This window comes from Vollenhovia emeryi, unplaced genomic scaffold (assembly GCF_000949405.1).
Source record: "Vollenhovia emeryi isolate VEMERY1.0 unplaced genomic scaffold, V.emery_V1.0 DF939141.1, whole genome shotgun sequence".
In the NCBI taxonomy this organism is placed as follows: domain Eukaryota; kingdom Metazoa; phylum Arthropoda; class Insecta; order Hymenoptera; family Formicidae; genus Vollenhovia; species Vollenhovia emeryi.
Genome location: NW_011967225.1, coordinates 891341 through 910598, shown reverse-complemented (window position 1 = coordinate 910598; position 19258 = coordinate 891341). Strand labels below are relative to the sequence as shown.

The window sequence follows — 19258 nt, the reverse complement described above, 5'->3', positions numbered from 1 at the left end:
GAACTTGGACCAAGTTCCAGCATCGTGGACACAGCTCAGCGTGAAATGACTCGTCAATCGATGTCGAAACGATGCTGAATCGTTTTCGCTTCAACAAATCAAGATTTAGACCGGTCTTTATAATTCGGGACGTGGGAAATTAGCTGTATCTGATAAAAATTATCGCCAAATAAGTAGGATTTGTATGCGAAACAGAATGCAAAGATAACGTTGTATGTATTTTACAGTCAATTGCGTGGAGAAATTCGAGATCACGATAGGAGACGTTAAAAATTATAAATTCATTCACCTGGTTAGTCAAATCGCAGTTATTAAAAATATAATGCTATACTTGATGCAACGCTCACGTGTTGCGATGCGGGAATGCACTTTAAATGTTTACCCGCCTCGTAATTAATTACGTGCCGGGCTCCGTTTACACAGCTAACTAACGATAATTGTCCGCACGTGTTAGTGGAAAATTGATCTTCTCTCATGAGGACGCGGAAAGCAACTAATTGAAATCGATGCGATAGAACTCGAGATAACGACGCGTCCAAAGAAATCGTTTAGCTTTTTTCCTTCCTCTTTATTTCTGCACGGATAAAATACTGCACGCGCGATTCTGAGCGCGGTCTGAGAATTAGAATGCGAAAAACGGCTTCCATCGACAGCTCGTTGCGCCAATTTACGCGGCGACCGATCTATCGTTCTGGCGAGTCTTCGTGAAAAATGTTCGCCGTAGAAAGAGTCAGTTGTGCGAAAATGCGACGCATTATAATTGGAAACGACCGCGGACATTTGCGCGACAGTTTGCAATTTCCTTTGACCCTGTCGTTGAATACGGCATATTGATATTGCGCGACGCGGCACATTGAAATTCTATCGCGATGACCGATAATTCGATTCGCCACGGCAATTCCACGATAAACTTTAACAATAAGTAGATTTCACTCCTGGGTCAATGAATTCATGGTGGAACCACAGATAACGCCCAGAGGAAAGTCTTCTATTACGAGATAGGATTCTAATAGCAGGTTTTCAACGTCCAAATTCAATCACAAATCTAAACGCGAATTTGTTCAGTTTTCCTGCCTTCTAATTCGATTCGTTCCACTTCGCGATCTCGAATTATATTCCGGTTTATTAACGTTACTTATTTGTAAGGATATTCGTAAACACCTGTTTGACCAGTACACAATCATATTCGCGTATTGACGCATGATTTATTGATTCAGTGTTCATAAACAGCAGTCATAGTTTGTCTTAGTTTCTTTATCCTCGTTATTTCGCGGGGGATCACTTCGTCAGTCGTATTCTTGATAAATGCAATCGTGGCAGGACGCGATACAACCCGGCAATCACCAAAGTAACAGTTACGTAACATCAATATAACATTAATGTAAATGTAATATATAACACACGTGTTATATTACACTTTGATCGATCTTTTTCGCAAGGTCGTATCTCGATTTTACATAATTTTCGGCTTTCCTGCTTAAACGGTCATTTAGGATCAGAATGAGCGTTTAAACAGAGAAACTGTGTAAAACCGAGATGCGATCTTGCGAAAGAGATCAGCTGATTTATATTGATGTTACATTGATATTGTGTAACTGTTACTTTGGCGTGTGCTGGGAAACTTAATTACAAAACGCTTATGCTAGAACGAGGACTCTAATCTTCGCAGGTGACGTGAAAGCACACACGCCGGAAGGAAAGGATCTCCGAAATACATACGAGTATCTCGCGCACGATCCTTCTCACCTCCTCCCTCTCCTCCACCAGAGCTCTCATTCACGTCATCCGGAAGAGTGTTGCAATATATTGTCGCGTTATCAACATCAAAACAACCAACATGACGGAGATTTCAAATTCCTTGTTTTAAATTACAGCAATTACTAATATACTTTTGTTGGAGAATTGACCTTTACTGATTGAGAAAAAAAGTATGCCAATATACATTTTCCACCAATCGCTCCAATTTCAACGTTTTCAACGTGTACCGAAATAAGGCTGGTTGTTCTAATGTTGAGGTATTCGTACGCCTTATAACGCCTTGTTAAAATATAATACATAATATCTTATCTACCGTGAGAGAATTCTACACGACTCAAACATCGCGTGTGAATCTTAAATATATAATCGCTCGAAAATGTTCACGTTAATCCAGCGAGCCGCAGAACCAATTCCTTCGCTTTATCCATGATGCAAAATAGAATGGGGTCGGTGTATCACCTGTGTTGCGATAACAAAGAAGCATGAAAGAAGCGCACGACCGTCGGTGACAGCCGAGAAGACCCCATTGGCGTACTTTAGCAGAAAGTGTTTGGTCGCAAATGCGACTTTTTCGTCCATATTGAGCAATTTGCCTGACTTAAGAATATATTTAATATTAACTCTTTATCCGGTAGAAGAATCCGATATGTACTCGGGCGCGTAACGTAAGAACAGCTGATTCTTGTGTGCCGCGTTTCGAACTGACAAGAATCATCTATTCACAATGTTTGTATATTCGGTGAGAGCAAGCGTTGATAGGACTTCGGTCGCGATAACAAATATACGTGATAAGAAATACTCGACACTACCGAATAAAGAGTCGCGTTCACGAGCGATAAAAAGTCGCCTCACGCGTTATCGCTCTTGCGTTATTGCTTCCGCGGCTCAAGTGCAGTCCGTCGCGTGATCTTGGCCCCTTCGGAGTCCGCGATTCAAGGCTGTCAAGAGCGGGTACTTTCCGCATCCGCACATGCCCTTGAAATCGTCCAGGTCCATGGACCAGATCATTCCGCCGCCGAGATTCAGCTTCCTTATGAACTCAGCCTGACAAAGAGATGGATGATTTAATGAACGAGGCAACTCAATAGAGAAATAAATAAACGAATAAGCGTATTAAGTGTGTTGAATGTGTTCACAGTTATCGAGCGCTTCAAGGTTGCAAAACACTGCGCTGGATTCTTACTCGATGACCGTCGCGAGTTAGCGATCGTGTGTACTTAATGGATCACGTGTTTGCGCGAACCGTTTGTAAAACTGGTGATGCATCATAGAGGAAAGTCCCTTATTACGAGATAGGTTCCTAATATAAGACAGTGGGTTTAAAACATCCAATTTCATAAATCTTTTTCCACAACAGTTACACGGATCTAACGATGAATTGTTCACTAACAATAAGTATATTTGACTTCTGGGCCAATAAATTCATGGTGGAACCACAGATAACGCCTAGAGGAAATCCCTTCTATTATGAGACAGGATTCTAATACGAGATAGCAGGTTTTCAACGTCCAAATTCAATCACAAATCTGTTTTTGCAACGATTACACGATCTACCAATCAACTTTTCACTAAACAGATTTCACTCCAAGGGCAATAAATTCACGGTGGAACGAACAGATGACGTCTATTAATTTGGCAGAAACTCCGTTATCTCATATTAGGGGATTTTCCTCCATTAATTTAGCGGAAACCCCATTGTCTCATATTAGAAACCTGTTCCAGAGAGAAATGATTCGTTAATCGATGTTGAAATGATCGATTCGATAAATAATTTCTCACTGGGGTGTCTCGCGACAGGGAACTCTCCTCTACGTATATCGGAACGTGAGCCTTATACGTCGCACGTACCTTTCTCGCCACATCGGACACGTCGTCGTAGCTGACCCACTGATCGTGCTTCGACGCATACGGACCCACGCGGCCCTTCGGGTCCTTCGTCACGAACCAGCCGTCGTTCTTCACATTATCGCAGATCTGCGTAGCGACATCAAAGAGTGAGAGACCTAACGGTAATAGCGTGGCGATTCGACTTGTACAATGTCGCTGGCTTTTACCTCGTGATAAGCTAGGAAACCGGCCGACCTCGTGAATTTGCCGGGTTCTCCGGGCCCGGCGGTCTTCGCGCGGAAACCCGGCCGCGAAAGCCCGATCTGATTCTTGTCCGGGTTCTCGGACAAGGTGAAGCTCGATCCGTAGGTGGGTATACCCAGGACAATCATCTCGGCTGGCACGCCCTTGTCGATCCAGTAGGTAACGGAGAAGTTCGCGTTCTGGAACGGACTGATGTCGTCGGGGTGATGGTAGAGCGGCGCGACATGGCCGGTCTCGCTTCCCCAGCCGGTGTGATAGTCGTACGCCACCACGGCGATCCAATCCACGTATCGCGCTAAGAGCGGGATGCGGGTGTAGCCCCGGTCGACGACGATCTTGCTCGCCGAGACCGCGATGGATAATAGCAGTCCTTTAGATGTAAATGCCTCGTTGAGATCTTCGAGCAATCCGATGAAGTTTTCGCTGTCCTGCTGAGGACCGCGGCTACAATCGCCCTGTCCGAGACATTTGGTTTTTAACTGGTTTCTACAATTGAGCTGTGTGTGTATTTGTACAAAATAATTTCTTGCTTAATATTGAAATATCCGTTTTGCTCAATCTTTTTCCTAAATCGGAATTGATATATTCCTTGGAGTATCCCTGATATTTCACGGTGAAAGAATTGTTATCATTACACTGAGAAGAAGGAAAGGTATTTCGGTTTACCTGCCAGCATACCGGAAACTCCCAATCGAGATCCAGACCGTCGAAACCGTACTGCTCGATGATTCTTATGACATATCCGACGAATTTTTTTCTAATCGGCCGCGAACTGCCGGCTAGTCTGCTGTACTTGTCGTCCTTCGAGTCGTTCCATCCACCTAGACCGAGCAACACCTTAACGCCGTTTCTTCTTCTAACTTCCGCCGCTTTGTTGAGAAAACTCCTGTAGACGTCGGCGGAGTCGTCGATGTTCAGGAGAAACGTCTCCGCGTCTAGCGTAGCGAAGGCGTATACGATGTGCGTGCAAAGCTGCCCGTCGATGTCCTCGGGCGTGAAGCTGCCGAAACTTGCCCGCCTCCAAGCCCAATTCGTATAGTAACAAACCACCTTCTTTTCATTTACGTTCTTGGCGAGTCTAAATCTCGGCGATAGGCTGCTCTACGAAATCGACAGAATAAATCTCGCAGTTTTTTTTTATGTCGACAAGTGCTTTACGTATGTGTTAAAACGCTCCGCTGATCAAAGACTTTTATTCATCGCGATACGTACTTGACGTTGTGTAGTATTGCACTTGGTGTTCTCCGGCCAGTCGCATCGGTCGTCGTTCCAGTAGAGTCCAGGTGGACAGGACTGTTCCGTGATCTTGCCGAAGTTGCACAGATAATACTTGGTGCAGTCGCTCTTGTGCGGTATGAATAAATGCCCTCCGCAGTCTGCCGGAGGTGGTGGGCTGGCTTCGATCTCGATGGTGTCGTCGATATCTGGATTCGATTCAGTCGTCACCGTTATCGGAGTCGCTGCTGGTGGAATATATGTTGGTCTTGGTGATGTGGTAGACTCATATATTGGACGTTCGGTGACGGTTGTGGATTCGATGTCGGTTTCCCCGACGTCGGTCACAATCGTTTGTGTACCTATCAATCGTAAGAAGTAATATATAAATATTATAAAAAAGTCATATATAGAAAACACGTGTATTTTTAAGAATAATACAATCTGAACTATATATTTTTCTATATATCGTATATCATTGAGATAATTTTCTGTTTTGAAAATGATTAATAAACAGATCTACCTTCCGTAACAGGACACAGCGGGCCCTTCGGATAATTCCTCAAAACTCGATTCATCGTCCTCAATAGCGGACTCGGCTCGCAGCCGCATCTGTTCTTGAAATCGTCCAGGTCTAAAGCCCAAACCATACCACCGCCGAGACCAAGTTTCTTGATGAGTTCCGCCTTCAGTTTGATTTGTTGCGCGTCGTCGAAGCTCACCCACTGATCACCTTTGTAGGCGTAGGGGCCGAGTCTTCTCTCTTTATCTTGAACAACCGTCCATCCCTTCTTCAACGTTCTTTCGCATATCTAACATAAAAAAAGAATAGATACCTGTTTACTCCTGGAATAAATTTTTGGGGCATAATTTAGTTGATTCCTTTATTACTTATTATATATTTATTTACGTTTTTAATATTTCTTCTTTAGAAATTCTGTACTGACCTCGTAATACGACAAGAAGCCTCTTGCTCTGGTTGCCTCTCCAGCCTCACCGCCGCCATAGGTTGGTGCGTTTAATCCATGTACATTTCTCTCCGCAAGTGAAAATGATTGGCCGTATAATGGGGCGCCCATGACCAATTTTTTCGGATTTGCACCTTTCTCTATCCAATAATGGATCGAAAAGTTCTAGCGGCAAAACACCAAGAGTATTTGAAAACTTCCAATATTGTCAGTAATTTTCATGCTAAATAATCATCCAAGTAAAACTTACGGCATTAAATGTCGGTTCCCAGTCATTCGGTAGAGAGTACAATGGTGCTACGTGGCCGGTCTTTTTATCCCATTGACCATGAAAGTCGTACGTCATCACGGATATCCAGTCCAGGTACTTAGACAAGATGGGAACGTCGTATCCCGCGTCGATCACCCTCTTGCTCGGCGAGACGGCCGCGGAGAGAAGCAATCCTCGAGGCCTGAACTCGTCGCTCAGTTCCTTCACCAGCTCACCGAAGTTTTGCTTGTCAGACTCCGGGCCTTTGTTGCAGTCCACTTGCCAACATACGGGGTATTCCCAATCGAGATCGAGGCCCTCGAAACCGTACTTCTCGATGAAGACAAGAACTTGCGTAATGAATCTTCGCCTGGCTGACGGCGAGTTCACCAGTCTGCTGTATTTACCGCCGGCCGAGTCGTTCCAGCCCCCCAGTGCCATCAGCACCTTCAGACCCTTTGCCTTAAACGCCGCCACCCTTTCGTAAAACTTGTTATCTATATCAGCCCAGGGATCGTGGGACTTGATCGTTAAGCTGCTACCATCGAGCACAGAGAATCCATAAAGCACGTGGGTGCAGAGATCGGGATCAATATCTTCCGGCACGAATCTGCCACCCTCTTGCCGATACCAGGCCCAGTTAGTAAAGTAGCAGATGACTTTAAACTCATCAGATCTGTCGTGTGTGACACGATCCACTGTCGTAGTTGGCTGTATCGCTTGCGTGGGCTTGACGGTGAACGTCGTCATCGGTGGCGGTGGTGGTTTCCATTCAGTGGGCTTCAGAGGCCTGTCGCGCTCTTTCGGCGGTTCCGCCAGCACTCGCTGGATTGTGTGCATCAGCGGATGAGGTCCGGTGTCACATCGTCCACGGAAATCGTCCAAATCCAGAGCCCACACCATACCACCGCCCAAACCCATATCGCGAATGAACTGGGCCTTCCGTTTGATCATCTCCGAGTCGTCAAAGCTGACCCATTGGCTACCCTTGTAGGCGTACGGGCCCATTCTGCCCTCCGGATCCTGCACCACCGTCCATCCACGATTGCGTACTCGATCGCAGATTTCGTAGTAAGACAGAAAGCCGGCAGCTCGGGTGAACTCCCCGGCGTTCCCGGCGCTGGCTGGAGAATTCAGACCAGTCCCAGCTTTTGGATCGTTGATTGCGAAGGACTGTCCGTACAATGGCATGCCCATGACGATGCTCCTGGGTGGCGCGCCCTTCGAGATCCAATAGTTGATCGTATAATTAGCGTTGAAGTAGAAGAACTCATCGTCCGGGTGATAATACAAAGGCGCAACATGGCCGGTTCGTTTGTCCCATTGTCCGTGGTAATCGTATGCCATGACGGCGATCCAATCCAAATACTTGGCCAACGCCGGCACGTCGTAGCCCTTGTCAATCACCTTCTTGCTCGGTGAGACTGCCGCCGAGAGAAGCAATCCTTTCGGCTTGAATTCAGCGCTTATTTCTCGCAACAGTGCTGCAAAGCTCTCTTTATCCGAATCCGGGCCCTTGTTGCAATTCACCTGTTGCCAAAATTTTGAAAGAGATGCTAATAAATGAAAATAATTATAAACAATTTATAGATTACAATTTATATATAAATATAAAAAATAGAGAGATGTAGTAAAAAGACATAATAGTATCTAAATTTTAATATTGAAGTCAAGACAACATATATAAAGACGATGACGAATGAAAGAACGCTGTTGCTTAATATTAAATTGTGAAAGAATGCGCTTACCTGCCAGCAAACAGGATACTCCCAGTCCAAGTCAAGCCCGTCGAAACCATATTTTTCGATAAACTGAATGGTATGATCGATGAACTTCTTCCTAGCGGATGGACTGTTCACCAATCGACTGTACTTGTCGCCGGCCGAGTCGTTCCATCCGCCCAGCGCGAGGAGCACTTTAAGACCTCGCTTTTTATACGCTACCACGCGCTCGTAGAAACGATTGTCATAGTCCGCCCAGGAGTCGTGCGCCCTAATTACCAGCTCGGAGTAGTCTAGCACCGCGAAGCCATACACGATATGCGTGCACAGAGTGTGATCGATATGTTCCGGCAAGTAACGGCCGATCCCACGACGATACCAGGCCCAATTGGTGAAGTAGCACACAACCTTGTAGTAGCCGGACAGCGGGGACACCTTGTCGGGGTCTATAATCGCCGGAGGCAAGGTCGACGTAGGTCCGCTCGTGGTCGACGTAGTCGGTACCGTGGTAAACGCTGGTTGAGTGGTCGGTTTCTGCGGGATTGATGGCCGAGAGGCTGCCGTCGTCGTTGCCGACTGCGTGGTAATTTCCTTATCGCCGTCGTTGTCCGTGCACTTCGCCCGGGACGGCCAGTCGCAGATTCGGGTCTCCTTGTTGAAGTGCAAGCCCGGTGCGCAGCTGAACACCTCCTGGCGGCCCCAAAGACACGCCTGGTAGCTCGTGCAGTCGCTCGGTACGCTGCTGTAGCTGCCGGGGATGCACGCCTAAAGTAATCGCGATAATGATACTTGATATCAATATCAATTATCGAACTGTCATGCGGTAATAAATGGATGAGTTAAAATGACGAATATGCCGGATGTACTGCGAAGGTATGACGTCACATCAGACTGAGAACGCGTACGTTAATAGTGATCGTACATATTAACATCCGAGTGATTACGTTCTGGTGTTCAGCACTATTGTACATTTATTTATATTACTTACAGTTGGGACGGTATCTTTTTCCACGAGTAGGGCATTCTTATGGGGTTGCTCGGCGCATGGATTCTTGAAGGCCCAATCGCACATGTTCTTCTCGGTATTCCAATTTAGACCTGGACCGCACTGCTGTGAAACGAGGTCGCCGTTCACGCAGACGAGGAAGCTCGTGCACGAATTTGGATAGGGATAATATTGTCCATGTTCGCATGGTTTTTGCGGTTTTTGCGTCGATCCCATAATAACGGCAGGTTTCGATGTGGTCGCCATCGTCGTCGTCGTCGTCGTCGTCGTCGTCGTCGTCGTTGATGTTGGCCTGGTAACTTCGGCGGTTGTAGTGGATGGCCTCTTCGTTGAACTCCATGAAGGACCGCTCGTCGTCGAGGTCGAACCTGAAGAAAAGGCAAAAATTCGTAAACCGCCCGTTGTATTTTGCATGATAGAAACCAAGTGTTAAAAATCAACTAAATCGGCACCCCGACGAGAAATTTTCACCCCCTGCACGATGCAGCTTAGAAGAAAAAGAACTAGTATCATGTAGAGATGCTGAAATAGGAAGACCATGGTTTTCGCAGACGCAACGTGAGAGAACGACGCGCAAACAAGCCGGCGTTGCTTGTACCCTTGCCAACGCCAGCGATCTTCCACGCGTTGCGGCGGACAGCAAAGGGAGAGGATGCAAGAATGCTCCTTGGCCGGAGGCGACAGTTAAATGGAAAAGATATGCGATACGCGACAATATTTGCATACGTACGACTCGCAAACAGGTTTGCGTTCATGTTTATCCACGTGCCCGCTTATCGAAATAATTTTTATGGATTATTAAAGAGTCAATGTCATTGCGACGGTAATTTTATCCATAATGTTAACGGGTTAATGCCATCAACTCCACAAAGATTCATATTTCGCAGTGATCGATCGTCGCGTGATCGATCTCGTATCAAGCGGCCAATCTGCGCGCCGATTATTACTCGTCGTTGCCTCGTCCGATCGTTTCGAGCCTTGTAATTATGGAACGTTTTTAAAAATAGAAGAGAAGAGAGAGAAAGACAGACTGATCAAGAAATAGCGTATCCGGTTGATGAGAATAGGTAGTCTTACCAGTTTCTGCCTGGCATTTCGCCGCGGATGGCCAATCGCACAGTTGTCTATTTGCGTCCCAATGTAATCCCGGCGCGCACTGTTCGCGTTTCAACTCACCGCGAACACATCTGTAATAATTTCCGCAGTTCGCGGGATCGCTGTAGTACTCGCCGTTGGTGCAGTTCGTGTCCGGTATGGCAACTGGTTCCCGCGTTGTGGTAACTGTCGGTCGCGTAGTCAGTGTACTGTTAAAAACGATTTTTTTCAACAGTGAAGGAAGAATCAATGAGAGTTTAAGCTAAATAGTTAAAATTAAGGTGACTACATATTTTGCACAAAATAATATAAACGCTAAAGATTTTGGTTCATATCTGACTCTTTCCTGGCTCAACAAAGAAGAGGCTGAAATATAGAAGGACGATCAATCGTGTGATTTGTTTTCAAGATCTGCTTCTACCTCGACGTAGTCGATGCAGCCGTGCTAGGTGCTGTACTCGGTTTTTGAGTCCCATTAGGCTTCGTTACGTTCTCCGGGACTTTGCTGGGCTTCTGGCTGGTCCAGGTCCACATGGGCCATGTGGTCCAGGTTGTCGGCTGGGTCGTGGTACTCGGCTTCTCTGTCCACGTAGGCCAGGTGGTGGCTTTGGTGCTGGACGTTGTCATTGGCGTGGTGGGTCGCGGATTACCGTCCGCGGCGTCGCTGTGAGTAGTTAGGGTCGGTGCTTGGGGTGTCACCGGCTGCGGTGGACGTTGGCAGTTCTCCGAGATGGACGCCGACAAGCGACCTATCAGTCGGAATGATCGTGTCAAAATTATTCAAAGCAATATCAAATAAAGTCTTAAAAAATGTAATAAGGCGTGTAAGAATTAACATAGCGAGTTATAGCGAATTAAAGTACTAATGCATAGTACTAACAAAAATAATGCACGTACCTAGCGCACGGTTTATGGTTTTCAGTAGAGGATACGATTCTAAGCAACAAAGATTCTGAAAATCGTCCAGGTCAACGGTCCACATTGTAGCTCCGCCATAGCCATTCCCCATGATATATTTGCCTTTAGCATAGACACTCTCCCGATCTTCGTAACCTACCCACTGATCCTCGAAATGAGCGCTTGGTCCTGAAATTTTACAGATTTAATAGAGATCATACAAACGTATATATTTTCCCAATGTAACATCTGAGATGCGCGTTGTGCATTGTTACTCACCAACTCCTGCTTTCCAATTGCGCCGCTTGATCCTTTCGCAAATCTCATAATACGCCAACATTCCAGGTTGTTTAGTGAACTCCCCCGACTTGCCGGGACCGGTCGTGGGATCACCCAGTTCGGCTTGGCTCGGCGTCGAAAGTCGGTAGGACTGCCCATACAGCGGGATACCGACTAGAAGCTTGGATTTCTCAGCACCGAGACCGACGAGGTAGTCCATGGTGAAGTTCTGTAATATTTTCGAGCGTGTTACACCCAACGATTTGCGGCTTTCGCGCGACTCGAACTTACGACGTTGTAATAGGGTTTGCTGTCGCCTGGTGACCCGAACAACGGCGCTATGTGTGCCAACTTGGATTCCCACGCTCCGTGATAATCGTACGTCATAACCGACATGAAGTCGACAGCCTGCGAGATCTTGCGCACCTCGTACGCTTTGTCAATGACCTCTTTGTAGCCCGACAGGGCAACGGCCAGCAGAAGAGGCGGCTCCTGCTTGTTAAACTCCTCCCTCAGCTCCTGCACCAGCTTAGTGAAGTTCGGCTTGTCGGAATCTGGGCCCTTCTTGCAGTCGCTCTGCCAACACTTGGGGTAGCTCCACTCGAGCGATAGACCGTCGAAGTTGTGCATCTTCAAAAAGTTTACTGTGGCGATGACAAATTTACGACGGGCGATGCTGCTGCTAATCAATCGAGAGTACTTATCGCCGGAACTGTCGGTCCATCCGCCCAAGGCTAGTAATATTCTCGATCCTTTGATCGAGGTCACTCGCTGGTATAGATCTGTAATAAATTATTCGGAGAATAATTCGGTGAATCATTGGTAATATCTCTTACAATTAAGCGAAAGACTCGAAGTAGCATGAAAAGTGATTCCACAGCTCGCAGAATTCACTTTAAATACGATATTACATTCGAAAGCAGATTCTTGCAAATTATTAACTCAACCAGCCCTGCTCCGAATCCTTCAAATATCTCGGCAATCGGAAGCAGGTGTACTGAATTATCGTGCTCACTATTCTCGACGTCGGCCCAAGGATCGAACGGCTGCACCAGCAACGTCTCGGGATTCAATCCGGCAAAGGCGTAGACAATGTCGGTACAAAGACTCGAGTCCAGGTTTTCCGGCACGAACTTGCCGTCTCCCTTGCGATACAGTGCCCAGGATGTCATGTAACACGCTACTCGCGGACCGGTCTGCTGCAACATCTTTTTCGACGTTGTCGATGATGTGTTTTGACTGACAATCTTATCGAAAACGTTGAGCTTGCAGATCTGTGGGGCCACCGCCAGAGTGGATGCCACACAGCGTCCCTGTACCGAATCAAAGAGCCGATTGTGCCCACAATGACCATGATGCAGCACTCCTGAAGAGAGAAAAAAAATGTATTATTAAAAAGACGCGTGAATTCTGTGATCACTGAATGGCGTGTAAATTAAACCTTTACGATCTCTGATTAATTTGACGGGGAACATTACCTTTGACGCAGGAATAAAACGCGGAACAATTTTCTGGGTCCCTGGAGAGACCATCCTTCGGACACTTCTTGGTTGGAGTGTCCTCGTAGTGTCCCAAGGACCGTACTGCTGCGTTTAGCATCGGCCAAGGATTTCCACAGATACCCTACGAGATTTTAATTGCAACATTCATATGCATATTAAATATGAGACGTCGAAGTAACGTGGATGAGAGAGAATGATACCAAATTGCTGTCTAATGATGAAAACGCTTATAATAAAGAGAGAAGTAAGACTTGCGTTTTACATTCCAAACTATAGTCACTGACAAAGGCCACATTTTAGGACCGAAATGTCGTGTGGCAATTTAACATTGAGCGCACTTTCTGCGTGTTGTTTTATTTTATACAAATGTAATTTTATCAATTACCTAGTGACGGCTTTTATTGCCCCTGTTTCTATATTTTGATTTCATATTAATTACCTGAAAATCATCTAGATCCAGCGACCACAGCGAAATCCCGCCGAGTCCCATCGCGCGGACAAATGCCGATTTAATTTTAACAGATATAGGGTCATCGTAGCCGATCCACTGGTCGCCGCGCTTCACGTACGGTCCTTCCTCGTCTCTGCCAGAGATCCACAAACCTCTTTCTAACTTCTCACACACCTACAGAGAACGATCATTCTTTAATTAATTCACACGGACATTCCAAGTTCTGTTAATATGGTACTTTACCTCATAGTAAGCTAATTTTCCATCGCGCCATTTAGTATAAGCACCCTCCTTGCCAGGTTTCTGAGTAGGCGTGCCGACTTTGGTGAAATTACTGAACTTGACGGTGTACCCCTGACCGAAGAGCGGGACAGCGAGAACGATCTTCGACCGTTGCTCGGTGCCGACTTGCTCGACCCACTTGCTCGCATTTTGCACGATGAAACTCAAGGGGCCCGGATGGAGGACGGGATGCTCCGTTCTCTCGCAAGTGGAACAAGCCGGCTGAACGTCCCGCCAGCTCTTCAGGATTATCAGATCAACGATCGACGCGAGTTCTGGATCCACGGGGTCTTCCGGTTTCAGCGCCACCGCGAGAGTGTACCCCTTTCTAGCTAATGGGGCGCCGATCAGCTTCAGCAGAATCTTGAATTGCGGCCAGTCCTGGGCGGCGGTTGGCCAGTCGAGCTCGATACCGTCGAAGCGGTATTCCTCGAGGAATTTGAGAATGGATTCCCGCAACGGGAAGTCAGTCGAGAGATTGGCATTTCGTTGGATGGCCAGGCTGCGATGCGGACTCGGATGGATGGATATCAGCACGCGCAACGCTGGATCCCTCAAGCGAAGCCCCGTGGCAGCGTTGTATCCGCCTAGCAGAACAATGAAACTTGATATTGATTCTTAAATCATCTAATATCGCGAAAAAGAATATCTGGTATCTCTGTTTCGAATAATATCTTTTTACATTTTTATCTCATAACTGTGACGAAAACTGGTACCTTTAACTCGGTCGTACTCTGGATCATTGGGAATGATGGAGCTTCTTCTGTCTGTAACAGATCATAAAATAATGAAATTGACAATTCGAATAATGAAAGTAACATGTAGAGGAGAGTCCTCTATTATGAGATAGGATTTTGATATGAGATAGCAGGTTTTCAACGTGCCAAATTCAAGCACAAACCTTTTTTCGCAACGATTACACGATCTAACAATCAATTTTCCCCTAAACAGATTTCGCTATTATGTTAATTTAGCAGAACCTCCGCTATCTCACACTAGAAGCATATCTCATAATAGGGGACTTTCCTCGACTTCTACGATCTACGAATATTATTTACCGATGGTAGCTGTGGAGTATACTAGATGGGTGCACTTGTAATCGGGCACATTTCGCGGGTACAAAGAAAACGGTTCTGCTCTGTGAACGGCCTCGGAGTTGAAGCGGCAGACAATTTTGGGCTCGACGATCTGCTGCGTCCTTCGCAAGGTCGGCGGTGCCACGGGCTCGATCCAGATCGACTCGTGATCCAGATCGACGCCGAGAAAGGGCGCTTCGCGATGCTCCACTGCGTCCCTCAAGGGCAATCTAGTCTCGCTACGAACACGAACAATTATACACTTTTGTTTATTGTACGCATTAAATCTAACATTAACATTGTTAAGTCCAAGTACCTCTTATATTAAATCACGAGAGATAAAAAGAGCGATTAAACGATTGCGTTAAAAATAAAAATGAAACATAGCACGCTTCATAAGGCTTCAATTCTCAATAGTTTCAAGTTTTTAGACATACCGCGTTTTTTAAAAAAAAGTCTTAAAAATATCTCAAAATGATTTCAACAAATTAAACGTAGATATTATTCAAAAACAATTGTTAAGATTTACTTAAGACTATTTGGAAGAAGGAAATCACCTTGCAATCGAAGAGATTGGAAGGTTCATGAAAAAGGAGAAGAATACTGCAATCTTACAGTATTCCTTTCCTTGCGCAAAGGTTAATATGTAAATCGTGACTGCGAATTTTTTTTTCTTTTTTTTTTTACGAAACGTCAACGTCGAGAGGGTCAGAGAACTTTAGCCGACTAAATGCTCCGTGAATAGTCACCTCTCGAAGTCGTCTCGGAATGTCGGATTCGAGTTAGCGTCCAGCACGTTGGCCGGCAACGATTCGACCGCGTCGCGCAGGGGATACCTGTGCGAGCCGAACTCATCGTAATCTAAATCATTTGACAGGCGACCGGAGGTCGGCGGAATCGGCGAGCTTTCTACGGCATCTCTCCGGAACGAGGGAAAGAGCCCGCGCTGTTGCTGGTGGTCCCACGGCGGCGGGGGAGGCAGGATCTCTCGGACCGGTACTCGATTCGAGGGGACGGCCGACGATAAACTCGCCAGCCAAGTTAAGATAATCCAAGCCGCCATAGCTAGCTGAAATGACAAATCGCATTGACAGTTTTTACGCGCATCCCTCCGAGAACCTGCTTGCGGAGAGGTCTTCTCTCGAAAATGCGCTATTTTTACGCACGGCTTCTAAAGGACGCAGCCGGTTCGTGCGCGGAGTACTCGGCCTAGGACGTAGGCGACTGCGGCACGCATCGGAATGCGTTTCATGCTGAAGTACGTACGTCAGTTTGATTACCTGCGCCTTCAAGATATCCCGATCGTTCGGAAGACAAGCACGAGGAATCGTGGCGCGAAAAAGAGACGGCCTTGAAGGCGCGGAGAGACTCTTGTCCGCTCTCGTATCGCCTTAATGCTTTTCCTACCCGCGCGCGTGTCTTAGGTATTTATTGTGATTTCCAGTTAGGCCCCTCAATAGCCGGCAATTACTTATGCGGCACGCAACGAATTCAATAACGATCCCATTTAGAATATTTATGAGTCACGGAATGAATATAAATTCCTACCTGTGCTTTTCTTCGGAATGAATAGATTTTTAAGTATGCTTATATACAACAGGATCATTTTTATTGATTTTTTACTATTTGGAGAATTGGAGCTCTTTCGAAAATTTTTACTTTCTGTACCCCAGCGAGAAATGTATCGTCGATCGATGTCAAAATGATGTCGAAGCGACACCGTCAAATTGACGTCGATGCGTCAGACGAGTCGTTTCTCTCTGGGGTCTCTAGTAGCACAGTGCATGGACCAAACATTGATTAAACATTGGCCCGGAACAACCAAATATTGGGCCAATGTTTAACCAAAGTTCGGTCAATGCACTGTGCTACTAGGGGTGCTTCCAGCATCTATATATTCCAGTCTCCGTATACTCTATTGTGTCTCTGAGAAGCGGCATTGGACAATTTACAGCGTTTAAATTAGTCGAGGACAAAAACGCACGGCACTTGTGTCGTCTGTTAAAAATGCGGATCTCGGAGAAAGAACCCTAGTAGCGCAATATATTGGCGCAATATTGAGAAATAATGCAAAATAATGCAAAATAATGCAAATCTAAGATTAACGAGCTTTTTCGGTTGACAGAATTGATAAAGATGTTTTACTAATGAATATACATATCATTACATTTAACACTCTAGAATTGCGGACGCGTTTCGGCACGCGGTGCTTTCATCATCTCCAATTCTGCCAACTGAGAAAGCTTGTTAATCTTGGACCCCTTATTTATTTTACTGTTATTTTAAATAGAACACGAGCGTTACCCTTCTATAATGCAAATCTAGTATTCCCAATATTGGCCCAATATTATAAGATGGACGCCTTCTCTTATTTAGCCAATATGTCTATTTAGCAATGTTGGTCTAATATTGATGCAATGTTAGACCAATATTTTTATTATACATTGTTAAATATTGGCCAATGCACTTCCAATATACATCTAATATTATATAATTATTATCGTGCAATATTTACAGTTATTCCATGGCCAATATTGGCTTTACGTTGGACAATGCATTTCTAATATAACCAACCAATGTTTAGCCAATGTTTGGACCAATGTTTAGCCAATGCACTGTGTTACCAGGGAAGAGACCATACTCAGCGGGAAATGACTCGATCGATGTCGAATCGAGATCGACATTGTCAAGTTCGACAAGTTTCGACGAATCATTTCTGCGTACGAATGATGCGAGGTTTCATTGCACTTTTGCAATTAACTGTCGACGCTTTTTTTAACTTATTATTTCTCACTGAAAACGCAACGACTTTTATCATAAGTAAAAAGTGCCGGTTACAGAAATCACAGTTAACGGTAGTTCGCAAGTTCTTCCAAAACAAAATTAGATTGTTAATAGAAACAGTACGATAAGTTAAACTTATTTGTCTGCAGGCTGATTTTTTTATGCATTCGAGTAAGGAGGATACGATTACTCGTTGAAGCACGCAATGACGCGTTCAGCAATTAACGGCTTCGCTGTTATTTATATCAAACGCGTTCCTTACAACCATCTCTTTTTCTCTTTCTGGAGGCTAAGACAATTTATCCCGCGTAATTCTTTTTTAACGTAGCGACGAGAAATTTTTATTTGAAGTAGACAAAGATTCAACGCAAATTGGATCTTGCAGCTGAATGTGTATCACGCCATTAAAGGTGTCGCGCGTTAATGTCAAAATTTTCAAATATAATCTTCAACAATTAGGTATCGTCTGACATCGCTAAACGTAACATTTCACGACGTCTTACGACCTCTTACACCATTCGCATCGCAGTTCCCCCGAGCCCGGGAAACCGGGAGAAATTGTTCACGCGCTCGACGTACACTGGGAATCACTGATGCCTTCCCGCATGAATTTGCGCACGTCATCAACACATTTATATATTTTGCATATACGTACATGGAAAATGTATATGTGTTCTACATGTGCCTAAATTCGTATGGGAAGGCATCAGCGATTCCTTAGTGTACATTATAAACGGACCTTCCTGGCTCCTCTTCCGCGGCACCGACGGCGTATAAACTGTCACTAACAGGACTCGGTGAAGCACTTGTCTGAGGCGGCGCGCGATCTGACCGTGCGGGAACGGGGGCCCGCCGGGGTCTCCTCGAGAGGTGCGCGGGATGAATTTTAAAAGACACCACCGAGAGCGGCGGGGAGGGCCAACAATCTGGTATTCCGAACGCGCGAGGACGTCCATATATACCTACTCCTCCGTCCAAGGGGGCCCCGCCAGCCTGCCTGCTGAGCCCCCGCTCTGCGGCGACCTTGACCACGAGAGGAGCATGACTTCTTGTTCGCACGTAAACGCCCTAGGTCCGGATGCCCAACTCGAAATCTCAGCCATCGACTTGGATCGCGCCTTCCCTCAGAAAGGTTCGCCGATGAATCGCCACACGCGTCCCCGTCGAGGATGTCCGAGTTCCGGCCTCCCAGTGAGAACACTGACGTCGAATCGACGTCAGTGGGATCGAAACCGCGTTCCAACCCAGTGGGAGATGATTCGTCGAATCGACATCGTTTCGACATCGTTTGACGAGTCATTTCTCACTAGGAACCGTCAGTTTTCGAAAATAATTCAGTTTTTGGGACTTAATTTTTTGTATCAAATTACTAGGTTCAACGTTCTGAATGCTTTTAACATCTTATTGGAGAGAACTGCCAAGTCAACTTATGCAATACAAAATTTAACGCAAGAAATAAAGTTCCGAAACTTTTAATTATTTTCGAAGACTGACGGTTGGGACGCGGTTTCGATCGACGTCGATTCGACGTTAGTGTTCTCACTGGGCTGCTGATAATTAGACTACCGCCGCTTCCGACTCCTGCTATCGGCGAACACGAAGGGAACCCCCTTTCGTTTGCGGTTGCTGTCGCGAATTATCCCTGAACAAACTGCGACGACGAGTACCGCTTCAGACGAGTATGCACTTCTTCTCCGTACGCGTTCGTCCCTGTAGCAGTTGACATTACTCGTGTGAGGGATGTTATCGCTTTGCTCTCTTTCAGAGAGATGTTTCTTTCGTTCAGTCTCGCGTAAGTCGAAAATTACAGACATTCCCGCCAAGTAAGAATCGCTTCCAGACTGGTCAAGGAATCTTTAGAAAAACAACCGGTTTTTTAGGAT

The 19258-nt window shown here is 45.9% G+C and overlaps 2 protein-coding genes across 3 annotated transcripts in view; both read right to left on the bottom strand.

The window, feature by feature from the left end:
• LOC105566964 (solute carrier family 2, facilitated glucose transporter member 1-like) overlaps positions 1 to 2601 on the bottom strand; it is a 10452-nt gene extending 7851 nt beyond the window's left edge. Inside the window, exon 1 of one of the 2 annotated variants that reach the window (XM_012021428.1) lies at positions 2380 to 2601. In XM_012021428.1, coding sequence (XP_011876818.1) covers positions 2380 to 2473 — 94 coding nt within the window. In that variant the 5' untranslated portion in view covers positions 2474 to 2601. Of the gene's footprint in view, positions 1 to 2217 lie in introns of both variants that reach the window. The other variant, XM_012021427.1, reaches the window with a different exon arrangement.
• An 18-nt stretch (positions 2602 to 2619) lies between these two features.
• On the bottom strand, positions 2620 to 16956 carry LOC105566966 (probable chitinase 3). Its single transcript, XM_012021430.1, has 22 exons — positions 15341 to 16956; positions 14574 to 14830; positions 14232 to 14282; positions 13477 to 14102; positions 13222 to 13407; positions 12759 to 12903; positions 12296 to 12646; positions 11572 to 12062; positions 11281 to 11509; positions 11002 to 11190; positions 10532 to 10853; positions 10087 to 10313; positions 8992 to 9377; positions 8031 to 8768; positions 6283 to 7812; positions 6012 to 6197; positions 5588 to 5876; positions 5062 to 5426; positions 4516 to 4950; positions 3813 to 4304; positions 3607 to 3732; positions 2620 to 2802 (listed from the first exon to the last, which is right to left on the bottom strand). Exons 1-22 carry the CDS (start codon positions 15652 to 15654, stop codon positions 2644 to 2646), a joined length of 8094 nt encoding a protein of 2697 aa, XP_011876820.1. The 5' UTR covers positions 15655 to 16956; the 3' UTR covers positions 2620 to 2643.
• Positions 16957 to 19258: the final 2302 nt, after the last annotated feature.

Coding starts and splice junctions, on each gene's coding strand:
- LOC105566966 (XM_012021430.1), bottom strand. CDS start 15,654: ATGGCGGCTTGGATTATCTTAACTTGGCTGGCGAGTTTATCGTCGGCC. Junction 9,378..10,086: donor GAAATGCCAGGCAGAAACTG/GTAAGACTACCT, acceptor CCTTTTCTTCAG/GTTCGACCTCGACGACGAGC. Junction 8,769..8,991: donor AAAAAGATACCGTCCCAACT/GTAAGTAATATA, acceptor CGATTACTTTAG/GCGTGCATCCCCGGCAGCTA.